Source organism: Callorhinus ursinus, unplaced genomic scaffold (genome assembly GCF_003265705.2).
Source record: "Callorhinus ursinus isolate GAN/ISIS: 27379988/994484 unplaced genomic scaffold, GSC_fseal_2.0 scaffold43, whole genome shotgun sequence".
Taxonomy (NCBI): domain Eukaryota; kingdom Metazoa; phylum Chordata; class Mammalia; order Carnivora; family Otariidae; genus Callorhinus; species Callorhinus ursinus.
The window spans coordinates 3,643,427-3,666,939 of NW_027397105.1; the positions used below are offsets into that span (position 1 = coordinate 3,643,427).

General features: G+C 47.5%; 1 protein-coding gene across 4 annotated transcripts in view; it reads left to right on the top strand.

The window, feature by feature from the left end:
- Nucleotides 1–23,513, top strand: part of NTN1 (netrin 1) — a 171,185-nt gene that overhangs the window by 15,224 nt on the left and 132,448 nt on the right. For all 4 annotated transcript variants that reach the window (XM_073881702.1, XM_073881703.1, XM_025864305.2 and 1 more), the window contains exon 2: nucleotides 289–1,370. In XM_073881702.1, the coding sequence (XP_073737803.1) occupies nucleotides 353–1,370 (1,018 nt within the window). In that variant the 5' untranslated portion in view covers nucleotides 289–352. The remainder of the gene's footprint in view (nucleotides 1–288; nucleotides 1,371–23,513) is intronic.

Below are 23,513 nucleotides of genomic sequence, written 5' to 3' on the forward strand. Positions count from 1 at the left end.
GCGGTGGCCGGGGAAGCCGAGCGTTTGCCCGCGGCCCCGGCTCGCCGCCCGACCGGGAAGAACGCGCGCGGGAGGTGCGGGCTCGGGGGGGAGGGGCGGGGGCCCGGGATTCGCCCGCCCGCCTCTCCCCTCGGGACTGTGGGGAGCGAGGCGGGCGGGCGGCCGCGGGGTTGGTGCCGGGGAAGCCGGGCGTTCGCCCCGCGCCCCGGCTTGCCGTCCGCCCGGGGAGGGGGGGGGAGTGGAGGGCGCGGGGCGGGCTGGCTGAGCGCAGCTCCCCTCTCTCCGCAGGCGCCTTCTGCGGCGGGCGGACCGACTCCTCGGCGCGGCGGGGCCGGGGCAAGCTGGACGCAGCATGATGCGCGCAGTGTGGGAGGCGCTGGCGGCGCTGGCGGCCGTGGCGTGCCTGGTGGGCGCGGTGCGCGGCGGGCCCGGGCTCAGCATGTTCTCCGGCCAGGCGGCGCAGCCCGACCCCTGCTCGGACGAGAACGGCCACCCGCGCCGCTGCATCCCGGACTTTGTCAACGCGGCCTTCGGCAAGGACGTGCGCGTGTCCAGCACCTGCGGCCGGCCCCCGGCGCGCTACTGCGTGGTGAGCGAGCGCGGCGAGGAGCGGCTGCGCTCCTGCCACCTTTGCAACGCGTCGGACCCCAGGAAGGCGCACCCGCCCGCCTTCCTCACCGATCTCAACAACCCGCACAACCTGACGTGCTGGCAGTCCGAGAACTACCTGCAGTTCCCGCACAACGTGACGCTCACGCTGTCGCTCGGCAAGAAGTTCGAGGTGACGTACGTGAGCCTGCAGTTCTGCTCGCCGCGGCCCGAGTCCATGGCCATCTACAAGTCCATGGACTACGGGCGCACGTGGGTGCCCTTCCAGTTCTACTCCACGCAGTGCCGCAAGATGTACAACCGGCCGCACCGCGCGCCCATCACCAAGCAGAACGAGCAGGAGGCCGTGTGCACCGACTCGCACACCGACATGCGCCCGCTCTCGGGCGGCCTCATCGCCTTCAGCACGCTGGACGGGCGGCCCTCGGCGCACGACTTCGACAACTCGCCCGTGCTGCAGGACTGGGTCACGGCCACTGACATCCGCGTGGCCTTCAGCCGCCTGCACACGTTCGGTGACGAGAACGAGGACGACTCGGAGCTGGCGCGCGACTCGTACTTCTACGCCGTGTCCGACCTGCAGGTGGGCGGCCGCTGCAAGTGCAACGGGCATGCCGCCCGCTGCGTGCGCGACCGCGACGACAGCCTGGTGTGCGACTGCAGGCACAACACGGCCGGCCCGGAGTGCGACCGCTGCAAGCCTTTCCACTACGACCGGCCCTGGCAGCGCGCCACGGCCCGCGAGGCCAACGAGTGCGTGGGTGAGTGGGGGGCGCCGCAGGGACGCGGGCAGCGGGCTGGGGGTGGGGGCCTGGCGGCCGCACCGGAGCACTGCCGGCCGCGTGGACGCGGCGCGGACCGTGGAAGGCGCGTTCCGGGACGTCCCGGGACCGGGGAGGGATGAGAGCCGGTTCATGGGCTCGCGTGGCGCTGGCCCTGGACGCTCGGATTTGCGCCCAGTGCGCTCTGTGAAGCCGGGAAGCATGAGAAATGCTTCGGGGCAGAGGGTTTTGCAGGAAACTTGCTGACTGGTCCCCCTGACTCCGGACTCGAATGCAAACATGCGTTGCCTTACTCTCAGTTTGGCGGGACTCTGGGATCCACCTCCGCCTTACCCTCCCCGCCACCCCCCACCCTTTCCCAGGGCTGCAGCTGGGCGCGCAGTTGGGAACCCCGGCCCTGTTCCCGGGAAGTTCCAGCTCCCCAACCACAAATCCTTTGGGAGATGGCAGAGGGATTTGCAGTTTGGGGCCAGTTCGGCACCGGACGAATATATCACTCCTGCACCCTCTATTTGTCTTTTATGGTTTGGAAAAAAAAAAAAAAATCCCTCCCCCATTTTGAACAGGGTATTTGTGTTAGCAGAAGAATGATGTGATTTAAATTAATTACTATCTACGGATTACAAAGGAGAGTTCAGTGATTATTTTAAAATAATTCAATCCTTGTCCCAAAAAGTATATCAACATTTGTGTGTGTGTGTGTGTGTGTGTGTGTGTGTGTGTGTGTGTTGTTAGCGTCAGGGATAGGTGAATTGGAAGAGCTTTGAATTAACCAAGGGTCCAGCTTCTCGCTTTTTAATGGGGTTTCAAGTCCTGAAAGAAATCTGACAAAACCAGGACTGGTGAATACTGTTGGGTCAGAAATGAGGCTTAAAAAAAGGGTGGGCTGGGGGGAGAGAGCGAGAGATCCGTTCTGTTTCTAAATTGTACAACTTTGCTGCTGTAGAAACTCAGGCATCAGTTTCTCCCCAAGAAAACAAAACAAAACAAAACAAAAAACAAAATGGGGGGGGAGGAATGCCAGAGAATTTCAGTATGAGATGTAAATTTCCAAATCCCACGTTCTGTTTTAATGAACAGTATTTAGTCCCTCCATACACCGTTCGGTGTGCGTCTTTTGTGAACCTATAGCTACCCCACCCTACCCCCACCCCAGGCAGCCAGCGCGGGGTTTCTTCAGTCTCTTCCCGGTCGGAGGCACATTGCTAAGTGTGCTGGTCCCCACAAACACACGTTTTGAGGTCTGGTTCTGATTAATTGTGTCATGTTGTTGTCGAATAGTTTGTGCCTCATGACTGTGGATGCAGACTTTTGAGCAAGCGAATGGAAAACATGTCTTGGAGAGCTGGGTGGGCACTGAGGCCCAGTCAGGCGTCCTGGGCTGCAGAGGGCTGAAACTCCTGTTGCTTGGCGCAGGCCTCCATTTTTTGCACCGGGTCCCGCTTTTGCAGACCTAATTGTTCATCCCCCTCATTTAAGGGACTGAACGGGTTGCCAGCTTGAAGAGACTTTGCAGGATTCGGCGGCGAGCTAGTAGTTACACCCTGACTTAGTGGTCTTTGAGAATAAAATTGCTTTGATCTGCTCCATTCCTTTAGAAATGTTGGTTTTTCCCATCCCTTCTCTTTCCCCCTCCCTCTTTTCTTTGCTTCCTTTTGTGCGTAAAAACCCTTTATTGACATTTAAAGGGCCTCCCAGGGTTTTGCTATCAGTTTTAGTTTGCATGTGCATATGAAAGATATCTTCGGGTTGTCAACAGCGGGGTCTAATTGGACAAATGCAAGTGAATACATTGAGGCAAATACACTGGATCTTGTGGTAACATTGTACTGGCTTGAAGATTCGTCTTAGCCTTGGTATTGTTCAGATTCACTGCCCGCCCCCATCTCTTCCCTGTCACTTTGGATGTGGAGACGGAACCGTATTTGTTGTAACAATGTTCATGCACTTGAAATAATCTCTGTAGTTTAGGATTTTGTCTTTTGACCACAGCATTAACTATGTGCACAAATTGGATTGACTGCTTTTTTTAAACAGCCAAATTGAGCAATCAACATATTAACTAATGTAATTAGTAAGTGTTTTTTGTTCAAAAAGTTTAATTGGGCCTAATAAGTACATAATCTGCATGACAAATAATCGGCTAACAATATTTTCTGGTTTTTCCTGAAGTTATTTTAATTCTCAGTAGTTAAAGTATCTTTAAATCTTGCCAATTATTCAGTCATCTCGTAAAAGCAAAGCCAATTCAACTAAGTTAAAGTTATTTATAGTTTCCTTTTTGAATAGATGTTCTGATATCTTGTAGCTACAGCCCCGGGAACGTCAGGTTGAAGTTCCCATAAAGTCTTAATTGAAGTCTTAGTGATTTTTCCATCATTCCGCAAAAGAGAAAGCCAGCAAAGACAATTTAGAAGTGATTTACAATTAAAGGTCGAGCTTTTTATGAAAAGGCCCTGTAGTGGAGATATGTGAATGAATTGGTATTTGACAGGTGTTCTGAGACACTACAGGGCACTGTGCTAGGGAAAAAAGCATTAATAAATCCTTCACACACTAACTTTTGTACTATCAGCGGCTCAGATTTTTTCCCCCAACATAATCCCAACTTGTGAATTTCACACTGTTGACATATAAAGTCAAGCTACCCAGATTATTTACAGTGAAGGCAAAGTCAAGAAGGATGTTTTTAAATTCCAAAAATCAGTCCTGATTAAAAAAAAAAATGAAGCATTATCACTGTGATATTTTGTTTTTGCCTTTATAAAATAATGAGACAGTGATTTATAATAGACTAAAATGGCATCCTTCCCTAGGTTACTTCCCATACCGCCTCCCCCCAAAAAAACCCTCCAAAAATTTAAAAAGACATGGATATTACTATTTGACTACACGGTTCTACACAGGGCCGAGGTACTTTTGGATTGCTAAGAAAGGCATACATCCTATAGGTTTTCTTTCGTCAAGCTTTCTTTTTGGTGACTTTTCAAGGTTGAGTTCTCTGCGGGATAAATGTGAACATTTTGTAAAGCCCAATTTTATTTTAAATGCAATTTTGGATTTCTTCTGGAAGAAAAAACCCCTCAAAACAATATGAAAGACAAGACCGTGTATAATGTTACAGCCTCGACAGCTCTCAGTGGAATAACTAAATACTTTCTTCCGCCCATATGTATCAGCAGCGCTCGTATGCTCTTATACACATGTGCATTTACATTCATCGCGTAAAGAAGCATCCATGCATGGTGGGGGTGTGTGTACATTCAAGGGAAAATGCATGAACAGTTTTAAACCACCTGGGTTGCTAGGCCCTCTCTCTCCCCCCTTCTTTTTTTTTTTCCAAAAGAGCATCTGAAGACCATATTGTGTTTCATAAATTATTGACATCAGTTTTAATCAGTGTCCCCCTGACGTCGGAGCTGTGTTAGTATTTAGTGCCTGACGAAGCATGCTGTTTAATCTTACTGTGGGGATGTCAGCATGAACCCCTGCCTGGTTTGTGACAGGGTGAGCTTATGAAAACTCGTTTTGCGACTCACTCTATGGCTTTGCGTTGCCCAGCTGAAACCCAAAACCCACACAAAAGACGTCTCTGCAAGATGAGCACCGTGCTGGGCTGGCCTCCTATGGTCATGGGTACCTGCAACGTAATGCTGGTAATTGTTTAAACATGGCTTGGGGGGGGGTCCTCATGCTGCAAATGGCTTTCACGCGCATCATCCCCAGCAAGAGAGGGGTGTTGTATTGGAGGTGTTGCTGTGAGAAATCCAACGCCCCACTAAAGACTCTTGCAAAATCAGAAGGCTAAAATTACTTGCTGCTTAGGCTAGAGCCTGGCACATAGCTGTAGATCAGTGAATGTTTTTATAGTCTTAGTAATTATTATAATTATCATCATTATGGTGGTTAAGCCTTGAGAGCTTATTTTTTTTTTTGCCAGGCACTTGTATTAGTCATTTAATCATCGCAACCATGCTAATAATACGCAGTATGATTGCACTTAGTTTACAGATGAGAAAACCATAACCTAGGGACCTTAAAATGGTTTTCCCAAAGCCATGGTGGTTAGTAGGTGGTGGAGCTGGATGTTTGTGCTTTGTCTTATTGCATCCTTTGTGCTGACTCCACAGAGAATGGACCGATGGATGGATGGGTCGGTGGGTGGGTGGCAGTTACATATCCACGTATAGGAGAGAATTGAAACAACCTGTTACTTCTGCTAGAATTGGAGATGGTTCCCTAGTTGTGTTGATTATGTTATGTTGTATTAATTATGTTCATACATATATAAATATGAAGTTGTATGTAAGAAATCATCCTTCAGGGGCACCTGGGTGACTCAGTTGGTTAAGCTTCCTCCGTTGGCTCAGGTTTTGATCCCAGGGTCCTGGATTGAACCCCGCGTTGGGCTTCCTGCTCAGCGGAGAGCCTGCTTCTCCCTCTCCCTCTGCTGCTCCCCCTGCTTGTGCTCTCTCTCTCTCTGTCAGATAAATAAATAAAATCTTTTTTTAAATTTTTTTACTGTTATGTTAATCACCATACATTACATCATTAGTTTTTGATGTAGGGTTCCATGATTCATTGTGAATAAATAAAATCTTAAAAAAAAAATCATCTTCTTTTTAGCCATCAGGCCTAGTGGGAGCTGGGAGTTAGGAATATAGTGAAGAGGGTTTAAATACTTTTCTTGCAGGTCTTAGCATCCACCAGGGTTGGTGATGGCCAAGTCTCTTCTTGATTTCAGGGCCCATGATCTTTCTCAAAGGTGGGGAAACAGAGCTCATAATCAGAAAATCATCTTTGATAAGGCCTTTTCCATTTCCCTAGTGCTCCGTATCCCCCTTGCTTCTCTGGAACATGTAGAAGAAAATCTAGGAAGTAGGCTGAGAAGTGCTGTTGAAGAGATGAACTTAGCGGCATACCCTGGCTGCTAGCATGGTAGGTGAAGTTCATGTGTGTTTGCACAGGGCCGTCGGTGATCTCGGTTGGCCGCGTGGCAGCTGGAGTGAGGGTCTCTGCTGGGGTTCTCCCCAGCATCCGGTGGGCAAGGAGGCTGCTCCCTACTCTACCCAGAGAGAAGGGAGACAGAGTTATGTCAGGGTAAACCTCCCAGGGTGGGTCTGTGCATTTCCAGGCTTTGCCAAGAAGCCTTTGGCCCTGCCCAGACTTCTCTCTGACCTCCTCCTCCTCCTGTAGAAAAATGAGATCCTCGGAAAAGTATTTGAGACTTTATGTCCAGAGTAAATACTGGAAAGGCAGTGGGTTGAAATTCAGATGTTCCCTGGAAGGAATCCCCTCATTTTCTGCTCACAGCTGGTATCGATATCTCCTTCTTGAGATGAGTTGTGCTTTTCATTAAGTAAATTTTTTGTCTTGGGATTAAACCAACATTGTATTCTTAATAGACTTTTATGTTGACACTTCAAAAGTCCACTGGGTTGTTATTCCTGTTATCTTGATGGCTTTGACAGTGTCTGCTATGAACACTGGCCTCACCAAAATAAATGGCTCCCTAGGGAACCGGATTATAAAACCTCCTTATCTGTCGAGGCACCAGGATGGATATTTTGTGAGCCAGTATTTTTTTTTTCTTCCTTTCAGAAGTGATAATCATACCTTGGGTTTCTGCAGTGCCTTTCATTAGAGGGAGCCCGGAGGTCTCAGAGGGCTTTTTGAAAGGCTCCGGATTTAAGCCTAATACTCGCAGAGTGGCCCACGGCATTTTGCCTGTCGTCTGGGAAGACCCACAGCAGCCTCCGTGGGCTCTGTGGCCTCGGAAGACGTGGCATTGGTTTGGGAGGCTGGGGAACTGCGGAGTTGACAGTGTCAGTCCAAGGCAGTCCAGGTGACATCCTGAAGATAGACCACAAGCCCCTACTAAGCGCCAACCATTGTAATAGGTGCTTTATATGGGTTTTGCTTCAATCCATCAGATGGCCGCCAGGAACGGAAGCCTCCCCAAAAATGGATGTCCCTGCCACCCACAGAACTAACTGCGGACTGGTCTGTGGGGCACATCTTGGCTTAGTCAGTGAGGCCCTTGCAGAAACAGAGAGCAGGGGGTTATCAGCGGTGCTGGTTTCAAGGCTGGTCACATAACAGCCGTGGCCTAGTGTACCCAGCCCCGGCGGGATGGCTTTTCTGGAGAGCACCTGGAGCACGGGAGCTGCCGGGGACAGTCCCCCACACTGTCTGCTGTCCTGATGTTCGACCTGTGTCACGTAGCCTAGCAAGCTCTGCATTGCATTCCCACATGCTTATTCCCAAAATGCATTCCTGCGGTAAACTCAGAATTGGATTTTCATCAGCCTTCGGAACCCTGTACAATTGATGTGCCTTTTCTCCCCATGTCGGAAGGCAGAGACCCACCCGTTCCCGTGGTCAGCCCTTGGCCCATAGTGGTAGCGCCCCCTTCCCGTCCCCAGCTCCCGGGAGGCCTCAGCTGGGTGTGCGTTCAGCCCAGCCACCTTCTTCTGTGCCAGAGAGAAGGGGCTGTGGGCACGCGTGCAGCCGAGTGTGGAATGCCTCTCGTCTGAGACGTCCCCTTCTTGACACTTCAGTGCCTGCCCCAAACCTCCTTCCCGACAGACCTTTCTCTGAGATGCCCGCGGACAGAGCTCAAAAGCAGATGTCACTGAGAGGGGACAGGGGTACTGGTGACTGAGCAGCTCTGCCTGGGACTGGAGAAGCATGCGCTGGCTTTGCCTGTGTGGGAGCCCTCCCCGGACATCCCTGGGCTTTCTGCTGATGGGGCTAGTGTAGAGGCCATCGTTAGGGGGAGAGGAATTCGTGTTGCAGTGCACGTGCACGTGCACATGTAGAGAAGATCCAGAAGACAGATGTCTCTAGGTGTGGTTATTGAAAGGGGTGGCTTTTCAGCAGGCAAAGGAAATCTGTTGGGTGAGACCCTTGAAAGGCAGAAAGTTAACAGCCTAGCGCACTACATCCACTGATAACGAATGAGTCTTCCCGACTCAGCCTGGAAGCTGGAAGAAGGTGCTGGAAGTCCGTCTCTGTGGAGGATTCAGGACTGGCCTGGGTAAGGTAGGTGAGGTGTCACCCCCTTGTGCAGGTGGTCGAGCTTCACATTGGAGCCCTTCCTTGCCCTCTTCCCGGCTGGTGCCATTGATAGGTTTCTAGATTCTTCCCCAGGTCCTTTTCTGCCTCAGATAAGAGGGAGTATTGGTTGCCATGTGCAATTCTCACACATCCCCAGAGGCTCCGCTTCTGAGTTCAACAATCTGTAGGATCACAGGGATCTTTAAACGGGCTGGGTTTGAATAACTGAGCCTTAGGTAACAGGGAAATGAGAATAGAGCTCGTTTAGTTTCCCAAAGCCCCTGTATAATGCACTCTGTTCTGTATTTGATGGGGCTTCCCAGAGGCCGGGACACTCTCTGCCTGCCTGATTATTGCTGTCGGGGCTTCTCGGCTCCTCCGTTCCAGCTTGGGGTGGCCGTGGTGTGTACTTAGTAATCGCACCTTCACTCCCCCATTCTGAAACCAGGGCAGACGTTGCTAATCAATCACAGCACTCTGTTCTTTTAAGGCCAGAGATGATCCCAGGGTATTAGCATCCTTTTCAGTAGAATACCCTAGACTGCCATGATTTCTTAGAATAAGCCTCGGAGATGAAAACTGTGTGACGTTTTCGGCCCCAGAAGACCTTCCCCAGCTCCCCGAGCCTGCAGTCAAAGGAGAACCCTGTAAGTGGACGTTTCTGGGGCCATCAGGGGTGGTGTCCCTCTCTTGGGTCTGGGACGTGAAGAAGTGTGAAGTGGGTGCCCTCCCTGCACTCTCGTTGGGGAGGTTGTGCGTGTGAAGGGTGAATACTTGTACCCTGTACTAAACCGCGAACACGGCTGGGCCCTCAGAGGGAGGCACTTTGCCAAACGCGGAGGGTCTGGAGAGGAAGCGGGTTTCAGATTTAGGTCCTCTGGGGTGGGGGGATTGCATTGCAGTCCACTGCAACACGTTTCCCACGTGCATTGGCTCTGCGGTTAGCATTTTTGTTTTCTCCCATGCCACAAGCTCGTGAGAGACCAGGTTTCCTGAAAAGGGTGCCTTCCAGGAGGGTCTGCTCCGAAGCTTCTAGGCAGGTTCCCCTGGATGGGGAGAGCTCTGGAACCACCCTCCCATGCCAAGGAAAGCATGCCCCAGCCAGGGGCAGGGCTCTGGTGCCTGAGACTTCCTGGGGCCCTTCCCACCTGAGAAGCTGGGTCCTGGCCCCCAGGCCACATCTGGGTGGCATTGCAAGACTCTTCCCTGGGCCACTTCCCCCTGGTGCTCTGCTTCCATTTGGGCCAGACGGTAACTGATGGCTCCAACCCCAGCAAGAAAAAGGAAACACGTTGCGTTTGCAGATACAGGATCTGGCATCCGAAGCATGAAAGTACCTTTGAGTCGGACGCATGGGGCAGGGCTGTTGAACACCCTGCCCCCGAATCCTGCGGCCAGTGTGTTTCCTCTCCCCGAAGCCAGCCCTCAGAGGTGGGCAGGTTGATCGCAGCCAGCTCTTCATTCCCAGGCCCAGCCCTGTCTCGCTCCGTGGCTCAGACCTGGGGAGAGTGTCCGGGGAGAACATGGCCCAGCCTTCCCAGCTGCCGCTCCCACCAGTCCACAGAAACCAGCGCCTTCGGAAACCGTGTTCTCAGGCCGACGGGCCACCGTGATACCCAGCAGGGCCTGGGAAGAATGGGACAGAGCATTTCTCTGTGTTTCTCACCCCTGCTTGTGGTTAGGACCAGGGCTCGGGGGAGGGCTGGTTGTTTTTCTTAAGTCAGTGATGCCTGCAGGAGAGTATGGCCCACATTTAAGCAGGTTCTGACTCTCCTGCTCCGTAGGAATTATTTCGTTCAAAAGTCAAGAGCGGAGAGCACAGCTTTCTATTCAATCATATATGGAAGAGCTGGATGTGTGTGTTAGGGGTTATGGTTGAAACCAGCCGTGTCCAGCCTCGCACCACACTCCACCCGCCCTGTCCCCATGGGCATGCTGTTGAACCCCTGTGTGCCTTCAATGCCCTCGGCATGCTGGGGGTTCTGTGCAAGACCCTGGTGGGATATGGGGGGCCAGGGAGTGAGAAGACCCCCTGCTGCAGAGGGGGCTCAGAAGGAGGAAGGAGGCCTAGAGGCAGAGCACTTGTCCTAGACTTTGAGCTTTTATCAATACACATGTCTATCCCCCTTCCTCCTGCCATACCCTGTTCTAAACGCTGCACAGATATTGCCTCATTTTATCATCACAACAGACTGCGACATGGGTTCTATCATTATTGCCCTGAAGTAAATTCCTTTACTGTGACATCTGTACAGAAAAGCACTCGGATCCTAAGCGTCCAGCTCAAGGACTGTTGATGAGCACCCACATGGAGAACACACCACAACCCCCAAAGCTGCCCTGGGCTCCCTCCCCGTGGCCACGCCCCCTTCCCGCCAGACATTGTCTTTGACTGCTTTTGAGCTCTATGCAAGTGGAATCTGTTCTGGCTCCTTTCGCCCCATATTCCGTATGTGGTGTTTATCCGCGGGTCATCTCCTTAGTTCCCATGGCTGTGTAGTGTCCCGTGGTATACACGTGACCCGGTTTAGTTATATCCACCCCATGTATGGCGGACACTTGGGTGGTTTGTCACAGGCCAGCTCATACAAAGGGCGCTGCTGTGGACAGACTTGTCCACGTCTTTTGACTTGTGCGCATGGGAACGCGTTTCCGCTGGGTGTGTATCCAGAAGTAGAATCACCTGGATCCTGAGGTAGCGGTCAGTCTGGCTCTGTACATCGTGGTTCTACCTTTTGCAGAAGGCATGTGCAGATGTACAGATTTACATTTGTACATAATTTTACGGGTGAAGAAACAGAGGCACGTGGGGGACAGGGACCTTGCCCAGGGTCACCCAGAAGCAGGGGTCCTGCTTCTCACCACTGTGTCTGCTTGCCGCCTCTCGTCTTTAATCTGTATATACCCTGTCAAGGAAAACTGTTGATACTGGGGAGGGGCAAAGGTTCCCTTTACTTCTCTGGGTCTCAGTTTTCTCTTCTGTAAAGTGAGGGGTTGGGGCACCAAGACCGTCTTCAGCTCTGATAGTTTGGGTTCTGGTGGAATGTGCCTCCTTCCTGAGGCGTCTTCTGCTGCGTCACCCACCCCGCCCCTGCTAGCCGGTCTCCTCTCGTCAGATCATGCGTGTGGAGCTAGATGGATGTTGACAAAGTCAACTCACCTGTGTAACTAGCTCAGCCATCAAGAAAGAAAACATTTCCAGAAGGCCTCCGTATGTCCTTCAAAATCGCCACCCCGAGGTATACCATCATCTTGTCTTCTAGCAATGTGGATTTAGTTTTGTCTGCTCTTGAACTTTCTGCAAATGAAATCATACCATATGTTCTCTTCGTACCTGCTTTCATTTGCTCGGCCTTATTTGCTTGTAAACAGTCTTAAACATAACATGCCCTAGAGTTCTTTTTAGTTTGATGGATGATCTCAGCTTCTTGGGAGTACTGATCATCCTGCTCACTTTGTCTGCTGACCTTTGCTCATGGGAATGATTTCCTTGTGTGTTTTGTGACGTCTGACTGTGAGCTTATCTTTTTGGGGGGATTTTATGGAAATCCCACTGGTCTTAGTTCTAGAGTATCCCTATTGAGCTGATTTTGCCAGACGTCTTAGCGGTATCACTGGAGTGGGACTGACTTTTCCGTTAATTAATCATCTTGGACATTCCTGTATCAAGTGAGGATTTTCCTCCAGTCCCTCCTAGGCTTGGATCGCTGCTAGTTTTCCAGCTGGTCTCCTTGACCGTCCATCCTGTACCCCAGTCCCTCATCTGTTCTTACTGATAGTTCCTGCTGCCAGATACCCAAATGGATGGTTTCCTCAGCCCCTTGATCCGTTGTCATTTCTTGGGGCAGCTGGCCCTGATTGTCCTACTTAATAATATCCTAAGACACCTCCCTCATCTGTGTTTGTCCGTCTCCTTCACACACACACACACACACACACACACACGTGCACGCACTCATGCACACACACATTCCTGATCACCCTTTCCTTTCTCTGCTTTCTCCTTTTCCCCCCATAACACTTACCACCTTCTGATACACTATGTAATTTACTGCTTTATTATGTTTATCAACTGTCTTTCCATTCTCCCACTTGTTCCATTTTAATACTCGCTAGAAAGTAAGTTCATGTAAGGGTGGGAGGCCTTGTCTGTGTCGTTCACAAGGGGTCTGGCATATAGTAGATGCTTACTAAGTATTTGTTAAAGGAAAGAATGCAGGGTCTCATTTGTACCTCCTGGCCTTGGAAGACCCAAGGCCTCATCTCCTTTCTGTGTGTGGGTGCTAAAACCTGAACCCAAACCCATGAAGGCCTGTTTCCAATAACCAGGCTTTCTTTCCTTTGATCTCTTTCTCCCTCTTCATCCAGCTCCACTCATACATACCCCTTGGTCATCACGGTCTTAATGTTTCTCTTAATACTTTGGCTTTCAGATTCTTATTTCCCCCAGCACCTGGGGATTTCCTTTTATTTCTTGTGAGATCTGCTCTACATTAAATATTTTTTAAAATTACATTTCATCTAGTATTTCTAGATGTTTGCGGTGGTAAGGGTTTTGCATGAGCTCAGTCCACCTTGTTGCCAGAACTCGAAGCCATATATTTTAATCTTTCATCCATCTGGAATTAATTGTGACATATGGTGTGAGGTAAGGATCTCTTATTTTTTTTTCATCAAATATTTAACCAGTTATTCAGTGACAATTATTGGAGAAAAATCATTCTTTCTCAGTGATTTGAGATTCCATATTTATTAAATGCTTACGTTTTCATATAAACTTGGATCTGTTTTCTGGATTTTCCATTTTGTTTCACTGACCTATTTTCCTGCCCCTTCCTATCTGTTCGGCTAGTGCATTTTGGGGTCTGGTGGGCTCAGTACTTACTCACTGATTCTTTCACATTGGTTCTTTTCCAGGTATTCTCATTGCTGTTCTTACGTATGTATGCATGCATGTGTGCATCGGCTCTAGATGGGTTTGTCAAACCTCAGTACACACGCCATGGATAATTTGATGGCAGTGTTCTTAAACTGAACTTGGTGACAATGGATAGCTTTACACTTTTTAAATTGTTACCGTATCAACTCGACTGTTGAACTTAATGATTTGATGACTTAAACATCTCCGTTAGGGTTGTAAGGATATGAAATGGGTAGGATGGAAGTCTGGAAAAAAAATCACGGATTGTGTGTTTCTTTTTGTTGCTTCTTCTGGATAAATTTGTAAGAAGTTTTACTGAGTTATAATTGAAATTCAATAAACTACACATATTTAAAGAGTGTAATTTGGTAAGTTTGACGTGTGTGTGTATCTATGAAAGCATCACCACAATCAAGACACAGAATGTATCTGTCAGCCCCAAATGTTTCCTAATGCTACTTGGTAATTCCTCTCACACCTCCTGCCCTTTTCCCTGAGAGCACTTTCTGTCATTTTATATGAGTTTGCCTTTCTAGAGTTTTATATAAATGGAATCATATGGTACATATTCTTTTTTGTCTGGTTTCTGTCAGTCTGCACGATTATCTTGAGAGTCATCTGTGATGCAATGTGCATTGATGGTTCACTGCTTTTTCTTGCTGGTAGTATTCCATTGTGTGGAAACAGCACACTTTGTCCATTCACCTGCTGATGGACACTGAGGTCATTTCCCGTGTTTGGCTATTGCTGATAAAGCAGCTGTGCATATTCCTGTGTGCGTGTTTGCAGACACACACGCTTTCATCTCTCTTGGGTAAATGCCTGGGAGTGGAGTGACCGTATGAGATAGTAGGTGTATGTTTAACTTTTTAAGAAAACAGCCATGCTGTTTTCCAGAATGGTTGTACCACTTTACATCCACACTAGCAGCCTGAGTGTTCCAGTTTCTCCAATTTCCAGTCCTCACCAGCATTTGTTATGGCCAAATCTTTTAATTTTAGCTATTCCAAGAGGTATATGGTAGATACCTTTACAATTTTAAATCTAACAATCCAGAAGTGTTGGGGGATGCCTGGGTGGCTCCGTAGGTTAAGCCTCTGCCCTCGGCTCAGGTCATGATCCCAGGGTCCTGGGATCGAGCACCGCATGGGGCTCCCTGCTCAGCGGAGAGTCTGCTTCTCCCTCTCCCTCTGCCCCTCCCCTCCACTCATGTTCTCTCTGTCTCTCAAATAAATAAATATAAATCTTAAAAAAATCGAACAATCCATAAGTGTTGAACATTTCCATTTATTCATGTCTTCTTTTATGTCCTTCCGTAGAGTATATAAATTTCTTTATATTAACCTCACACTTTTTTAAAAGAAAGTTAATTTCCATGTACTTATAATTTTGGTTACTATTATGAAGGGGTTTTTTTTCCCTTCTCATTTTATCTTCTAACTGGATATTGCTGACATGTAGAAAGGCTGTTGATTTTTATGCAAGTATTTTGCGACCTGCAACTTCACTGAACTTTTTAAATTAGTTTGCATAGTGTTTCTGTTAATTCTCTTCTCTTGGATTTTTTCAGATTCAACTGTAATCCTCAAATCATGGATTTTTTAGCTCTTTTTTCCTAATACCTGTACTTTTATTTTTCCTGTCTTACTGCATTGGATAGAACTTCAAAGTAATGGTGTATAGGAATGCTAACATACACCCTTGTGTTCATTCTGACCTGAGTAAGAATGTCTCTAGAGTTTTATCATTAGGTATGTTTTTGTTACTAGTTTTAGATAGATATTCTTTATTGTGCGCAAACAAATGACTTCAATTCCTGGTTTACTGGGAGGCTTGCTCCTTTTTGTTGTTGTTGTTTTAAATTGAGAATATGTGGAATGGTGATCCTTTGGATATCAGTCAAGATGATCATATACTTTTGCTTTGACTATTACTGTAATGAGTTGCCTTAATTTCATTCCGACATTTTTTAACAGATTTACTGAGATATAATTCACCCATTTAAAATATATGATTCAGTGTTTTTGGGTGTGTTTATAGAGTGGGGCAACCATCACTAAAATTAATTCCAGAACATTTTTGTCTCTCAGCAAGAGGATCTTGTACCCATTAGCAATCAGCCTCCATTCCCTCCTTCCCACCACCACCCCAACCCTCGCCAACCACTAAGCTACTTCCAATCTCTGTAGATTTGCCTCTTCTGGACATTTCCCATAAATAGAGTCATGCCGTATGCGGCCTTTGTGACTGACTTCTGTCAGTTAGCATAGTGTTTTCATGGTTCTTCCATGTTGTAGCATGGATGAGAACTTCATTCCTTTGTATGGCTGAATAGTATTCCATTGTATGCATACGCAGCATTTTATTTATTTGTTCATCTGATGGTGATATGTGGGTTGTTTCCACCTTTTGGCTTTTAGGAATGATGCTGCTATGAGTATTAATGTGTAAGGTTTTTGTATGGATATGTGTTCCTATTTCTCTTGGGTTGTGTATCTGAGAGTGGAGTTGCTGGGTCATATGGTAACTCTGTGTTTAACTTTTTGAGGAACTGCCAGACCATTTTCCAAAGCAGCTGTACCATTTTATACTCCCACCTGCAACATATGAGGGTTTCATTTTCTCCACATTCTTCTTGTCAATACTTATTCCCTATCTTGCTGATTATAGCCTTTCTGGTGGGTAGGAAGTGGTATCTCATTGTGGTTTCGTGATTTTCTAAATTTGAACGAATACATTTTGGAATGTATTTATTTGGTGACATGTTATTCTTTGCTAATATTTTATTTTTGATTTTTTAGATCTCCTCAAAAGTGAGATTTGCCTGAACTTTTTTTCTCCTTATATTGCCTTTAGTATTGGGGCTGTTCTAACTTTATACAGTGGAGTGAGAAGTTTCCAATCTTTTCTGTGCCCTGGAATAATTTAAGTAGCATGAGAGATAGCTCTTCCTTGAAGATTTGCCTGAATTAGCCCATCTGGGCCCTATGCCATTTTTGGAAGTGGTTGTCTGATAACGATTTCAATTTCTTCCATGTTTATATGTTTGTTCAGGAATTTTTCATCTGCTTTTTGAGTCAAATCTGGTAACTTGTTTTCCAAGAAAATTAGCATTTACCCAGATTTTCATTTTTTAAAGCATAGTTGTATGTAGCAATCACTAAAATAATGTTTTAAAAATTTCCAAATGTGCCTATATCACCTTTCTGATTTCTAATAGTGCATATTTAGTCTCAGTCTCTGCCTAGGTTTGGTGTTTTTCTTGTTATTTTTGAGAGCGATGGTAATAACACCTGATAATATCTATTGAACACTCAATGTGTGCCAGGCCCTGTTTTGAGTACTCAATTTTAAAATCTTTAGAACTTCATGAGTTGAGTACGATTATCCCCATTTTACAGGTGGTTGAAAAATTCAGAAATTCACCTTGCCCGATGTCACCCGGCTACAAGGCCCAGAGCTGTAATTCCAGCAGGACCTGTCAGCTCTCTGTGCTGGAGCTCTTACTGACTGCTTGAGCCTGCCGCTTGTTTTTGAATGTTGTATATTGCTTCTAGTTTTCTTTTTATTACTTAATTAATTAATTAATTTATTTATTTTAGAGAGAGAGTGTGTACATGCGAGTGTGCGTTGTGGAGAGGGGCAGGGGCAGAGGGAGAGAGAGAATCTTAAGCAGGCTCCATGCCCAGTGAGGAGCCCGAGGTGGGGCTTGATCTTACGACCCTGAGATCATGACCTGAGCCGAAATCAAGGGTCAGATGCTTAACCGACTGTTGCTAAACCAACCCTGTTTCCGATTTTCTAATTTCCATTTCACCTTTATTCATTCCTTGTTTAGGTTTTTGTTACCTTCCTGATAATTTTCGTTAAATGCTCAGTTCAGCAAATATCATGATTTTCTTATTCCTGCTTGACGGTGAAACCATGGAAGGCCGTGACCTCTCTCAGGAGCAGCTTTCACCACCTGCCCTTCGTTTTGATTTGCGCCTGTTCCCGTTGTCACTGCTTTGATGATGACTGTGTCATTGTCATTTTGACCTTCTTTCTGCCCCTGGAGTTATTTATGAATTGCATTTTCATTTCTGGGGGAGTAGGTCCTTAAAATATATGTGTTGTTATTAATGGCCAGTTTTATTTTATTGCAGCTGGTACAGTTTTTAACAATCGTGTGTGTGTGTGTGTGTGTGTGTGTGTGTGTGTGTGTAAGATCAATTCTCTTGATATTCCATAGGAACTGAAAGGGAACTCTTGTTTTTAGGGCAGAGTTCAATGTATTTGTTAAACTGATCTTACTCATTTTTTTCCTCCAGATACTCTGTATCTTTGTTTTTATGTTTGCCTACTTGGAGCAAAAACATAACCTTAGTGGGAGTTGCTAACATTATCTGTCATTCTCAGTACTTAACCAATTAAGTGACAAAGTCATCCAACCTTTTAAAAATTGAGATAAATGTGCAAGTGTATAAGGGATGTGGACGCAGAGTAGAAGCAGGGGTCGCAAGATCATATCTGAAATGTTGAGTTCAGAGCTGAATGCAGTGAGCCAGACAAAGCTGGTTGTTTGATACTGATATCGGGAAAAATGCATGCACTGTACTGTGAACTTGAATGGATGTCACCTGGGCCTCGGTCTCCTCCTTAGTGGAAAGAGGGAGCCGACAGAGGATTTCTCAGTCTCTTCCAGTGCTCCCATTCCATGATGATGGTTTTGGGGTTCCCTGCTCAGTGGTGGCAGGGAGGGAATGAACTGGGAATAAGGATGAGAAGCAGAGAAAAGGCCAGGATGATTCCTGGTTGAAACTGGAGCAGTTTGAGCTGACAGCTGGGCTGAGTTTATTGCTTTGGCTCATTCCTGTCCATATATGAGGATCTGCCTCATTGCCTTTCAGCCTGGCAAAGGAGGTTTGCGGAAACACGAGTCAGTCTGCAAGGACAAGATGGTGAGGCCGCGAGAACTCGCTGACATGGGGTGCTGCCTCCCGCAATGACATATGACCCCACTGGCTTGGTTTGGTTCTGGAATGTGCCCCTTGCCCCGCCCCAGGAGCTCTGAGCTCCCCAAAAAGAGTGTTTCCTTGGGTGGCTTCCTGCAGGAACGGGCAGGATAGCCAGCTCCATTGCCTGCCTCTGTTTCTCCTCCCTCTCCTGCCAAGAGGTGATTAATTCATGGAAGAAGGAGGGTTTGCTGAAGAGAGGCAGGCGTTTCACAGGATACCAGAACCATAAGAAAGGCTGAAAATGAATGAGAATGAGCTAAGCATCCAATTTAAGAAGTGAGGGGAAAAAATGGACAGAATAAGCCAGAACGAAAGTGGTGGGGGGGAAGAGAAAAATAAGTGCATGAACTAGAAAACAAATACTCAACAGGGAAGATCAACCAAAGCCAGAAGCTGGTTGTTTGGAAAGACTCATAAAACAAACAAATATTGGGGAAGATTGGTCAAGAAAACAGAGAGAGAAGGCACAAATAAGAACATTAGGAATGAAAAAAGACATAACTAGAGATCTGGCAGAGACAAAGGTAACACTGTGCATAACTTTATGCTAATAGATTCAAAAGTGTCATTTCCAGTATCACGATCAAACCCTGGAGCGTTTCTCATGGAGCTTCCCACAGATAGTGTGCATCAAAATCTGACAAGGAGCCAACGAAAAAAACCAGATAGACTGGACTTCATCAAAATGTAAAACTTGTGCTTCAAAGGACACTATCAAGAAAATGAAAAGACAGCGCATAGAATGGGAGAAGATATTTGCAAATCATGTATCTGATAAGGGTCCAGAATATATAAAGAATATCATATCTACAGAAATCTTACAACTCAACAAAAAAAGGCAGACTTAAACTAAAAAACGGGCAAAAGACCCGAATAGACATTTCTCCAAAGAACATCTATGCATGGCTGATAAAGCATGTGTGAAAAGATGCTCCATGCCATTCGCCAGTGAAATGTGCATCAGTCTCATACTGAGATGTCACTTCACACCTGCCAGGATGGCTCCTAATCGAAATGCCTCTCTTCAGCAAACCCTCCTTCTTCCATGAATTAATCACCTCTTGGCAGGAGAGGGAGGAGAAACAGAGGCAGGCAATGGAGCTGGCTATCCTGCCCGTTCCTGCAGGTGTTGAAAAGAACCTGGAGAAGTTGGAACCCTCGTGCATACACTGCTGGTGGGAATGAAGAGTGATGTAGTCGCTTTAGGAAAGAGTTTCTCAAGAGGTTAAATATAAACACAGAGTTACCCTGGGACCCACAGTTCTACTCCCAGGTGTATACTCGAGAGAAACAGAAATATGTATGCAGGCAAAGACCTGTACACGAATGTTCACAGGGGCATTATTCCTAATAGCTAGAAAGTGGAAACAGCCCAAAATGTACATCAGTGGATGAATGGAGAAGTTAAGTGTGGTATATCCATTCAATGGAATATTACACAGCTGTGTAAAGGAATGGGGTACTGAGACATGCTTAAACATGGATATACCTTGGAAATTTCATGGTACTTAAAGCCAGTCACACAAGACCACATGCCGATGATTCTACTTATGTGAAATGTCCAGAATAGGCAAATTCATATAATGCAAATTAGTGGTCGGTAGAGACTGGAGGGAGGGGTGAATGAGGATTTGGGGTTTCTTGTTGGGGTGAGGAAATGTTCTGGAATAGATGGTGGTCACGTGCAACCTTGTGATGGTGCTAAAAACCATGGAATTGTGTACTTTCCAGGGGTAAATTTCGTAGTATGTGAATTATGTTAATTAAAAAAAAACCTTGTGGGGAGTGGGAAATGCTTATTGAAATGTGCATTTCTGAGCCTGTCCCTGGCTTCATGAAGTCACGTCTCTGGGAGGTAGAGCCTACAAATCTGCCCTTTGGCTAATAATTTCAATGAAACCAGTGCACAGAGAGGTTTAGGAATCTCTGCCCATGTTTCCTTGTAGTTGAATTCCAGTTAATCAATATAAAAAGAATGATGGATGTAGAAAATCTCTATTTGGGGGAAAAAATTCCCAGGAACAGTTGTAGAGGATCACAATGCCTGCTAAAGTTTGCGAGCAAAGGCATGAGAAATAGAAAGTTGCCATAGTGTCGGAATATCTTGCCGTAATTTCAGATGGAAAAGTGATCACTTTACGGTGAAGACTCGAGGCAGACATCATCTTAGCCAAGCAATAAGAACTAACATAACTAGTAATGGGACATACGTCCTGTGCCTTCTGGTAGTGTGCACGCAGTGGAGCTACAACATCCCCTCTGTGGGATCTTTCTGAAAATCCACAGCCTGAATTTAATCACGACAGAGCATCAGAGAATCCCAAATGAGAGACATCCTCCAACGTCTCTGGTTGAGCTGGCTCATACTCTTCAAGAGTATCAGGGTCTTTTATTAAAGGCAAAGAAAGACTGGGGGAGACCTGAATTGAGTGTCAGGCTCTGGCTCAGGTCCATCCTGGACCAGGAAAGCACATTAGTGGGATGGTTGGTGAAGTGTGGATAAGGTTTATAGATTAGATGTCCGTTTCCTGGGTTTTGATCACTCCTGGGTGTGTAAGATATTAACATTTGGGGAAGTTGGGTCAAGGGTACGCAGGAATCCTTGGCGCCATTTTGCAACTTTTTGGCGAGTCTCAAATTACTTCAAATTGAAAAATTAACAAAGAAATCGCTCTCCTGGAGCATCACGATTCGCCATCTGAAAGGCATCCGTGTAGCAGGAAGAGCTCCAGCTTTGGAATCCGACAGGCCTCAGCTGCACGCCTGGCGCCATCACCCACCAGCTGGACGTCGAGCTTCTCAGCCTCAGTTCCTCATCTGTGAAATGGGATTAATGATGTCGGTGTTCTAGAAATGAGATGCTGCATGTAAAGGACCAAGTGCGGTGTCTGTGTGAAACAGGTGGCCAGGAAATACCAGTCCCCCAGTAGTCCACGCGTTCTGAGCTATGCCCCCCACTCTTCGGGCTCAAGTCCGCATCTCACCTTGGAAGGAGAGGATTGGTCCTCTGGGCAGGGAGCCACCCGAGCACCTCGGCCCGGCAGCTGAGAAAAGGTGCATCACGGGAGAGGCAAGAGGAAAGCAGCGGGCCTGGGGAGCTTTCTCGTAGGTTCCTGCTGGCAAGCTGCTTAAAGTTATACCAACTTCAAACAAAAAGGGATTTCAGACACAAAGGAAGGCTCCCCCAGGCCAGTGCCAGGCCTGGCTTGGCATTGGAATTCAGAAATCCAAGTCCTTAGAGCTCACAGGCAGGCCCAACCATCCTGGTGACTCTCCTGCTCCCCCCTTCTCCCCACTGCAGGAATGCCAAGATCCTAGGGCAGGGCTCCTCTCCCGGGCTCGCTCCTATTGTTGACCCTGGGGACAAATTAATTAGACTTAAAGAAGAGCCCGTTCCCCCACGGCGTGTATTCTGCGGACAGCCGAGACTGGGCGACGGGCCCGAGGGTGGTCCTCCCATGCACCTGCCTCCCTGTTTAACTCCTCCCTGCTTTGCGGCGTGTGGGTGCCTGGGCTCTGCTGGTTTCCTTCATGGATTATTTTTAAATAAAACGAAGCAGGTGGTGTGCAAAGCAGGCCACGTACTTTACAGGGTTGCTCAGTCCGTGTTATTACATAGGCCCCTCCGGGTTCTGTCGCTTGGGTCTCCAGCGTGACCAGAGGGACGCAAGAGAGAGCGAGCCAGAGTTAAAGGCACAGAGGACGAAAGGAACGACTAAGTGCATTTTAAAATGTGCTTTCCCTGTGACTTGGCAGGTCCGCCTCTCCATGCCCACCCTCGGGGAACACACAGGTGCATAGATAGGTACTTGCAAGTGTTTGCCCCAGATTTGTATGGATCTAGATCTGTCTGCCTTACTTCGTTTTATCTCTCTATGTTTATAATCCATATCTATACTATCTCCATGCACACAGAGTGAGAGAAACACAGCCTGGAAAGAAATGGCTAACCAAACTGGCGTATTCACATCCTAGAATGTAATGCTGCAGGTAAAGAATCGTAAATTCCTGTGCGTGTGGCCACGGACGGGACTCGTGATAGACATTGGTGTGATAACCACTGATGCATCAGAGCAAACTCCCATGCCTCAGAGCTCCCCCGAGGGTTCTATGTCCATCCCTCTGCCCTCACCACAGCCCCAGCACATAGTAGGTGCTTTTTAAAGAAGAGCCTTGATTTCCAGAACTTTGTGACCTAACAGACTTCGCAGTTACTGTGTGGATTATTAATTGAATTCGTTAAATTAACGAAGAACCAGGCTTGGAGTTGGTCTGTCTCAGGGCTGACCTAGACCCTGTATGTAATTGGCAAAATCAGCCTCTGGGCCAAATTCTGCCTGGTGCCTGGTTTGTAAATAAGCTCCCATTGGCACGTGGCCACGCCCATTTGTTTATGGACTGCCTGTGCCTGTTTTCCGAACAATGGCAAGGCCAAGTAGCTGCGACAGAGGCTGTGTGGCCTGCAGAGGCCCCAGTAGTTATTATTTGGCCTTTTCCAGAAAAAAAAAATGTTGTTACTAGCCCCATTCCTTCCAATACCTGGGCAATGTTCAAAAGAACCGGCCTTTCTTTGACTTTAGTGAGGTTTGGAAGAGCTGCCTATAAGAGCCCGGACTAATGGTCACTTTATTAGAAATTAATCCTTAAGAAAGTCACCGCGTCCCCCTTTGCCTCTTTGGCACGCGGAGTCCTGCAGCCACGTCCCATCGGGGGAGTCCTCTGTGGGGGTTAGCTACAGGACTTCTGAAATGCGTTCTTTCTTAAGTAACCCCCTCAGCCTGCAGACCCTGACCCCCTTCCTTCCCAAGGACAGTCCCCTGGCCTTTTGTCGTTGTGTCCTTAGAGCCTTGCAGAAACACTGGCCCCGAACAGGTGCCTCACAAACATGCCGTGGTTAATACATCAATGAAAAGTATTTAAAAAAACAACCCACACGGTCACCTTCGTTCTCTTGCTCAGGGTAACCCCTTCAGAGGGCATCCCCCAGAGTTTAAGGACATCTATGGACCTGAATGAAAAGACAGGCTGTGCACATGGTGAGCAAATGGCTCGAGGGTTGAGCGCTTTGTGGGTGGAAAGGGAATGTTTTGCGTCCCTTCACTGGGGACTGGGGACAGTGGAAAGGGACCTGGGTGCTGTGTGGAG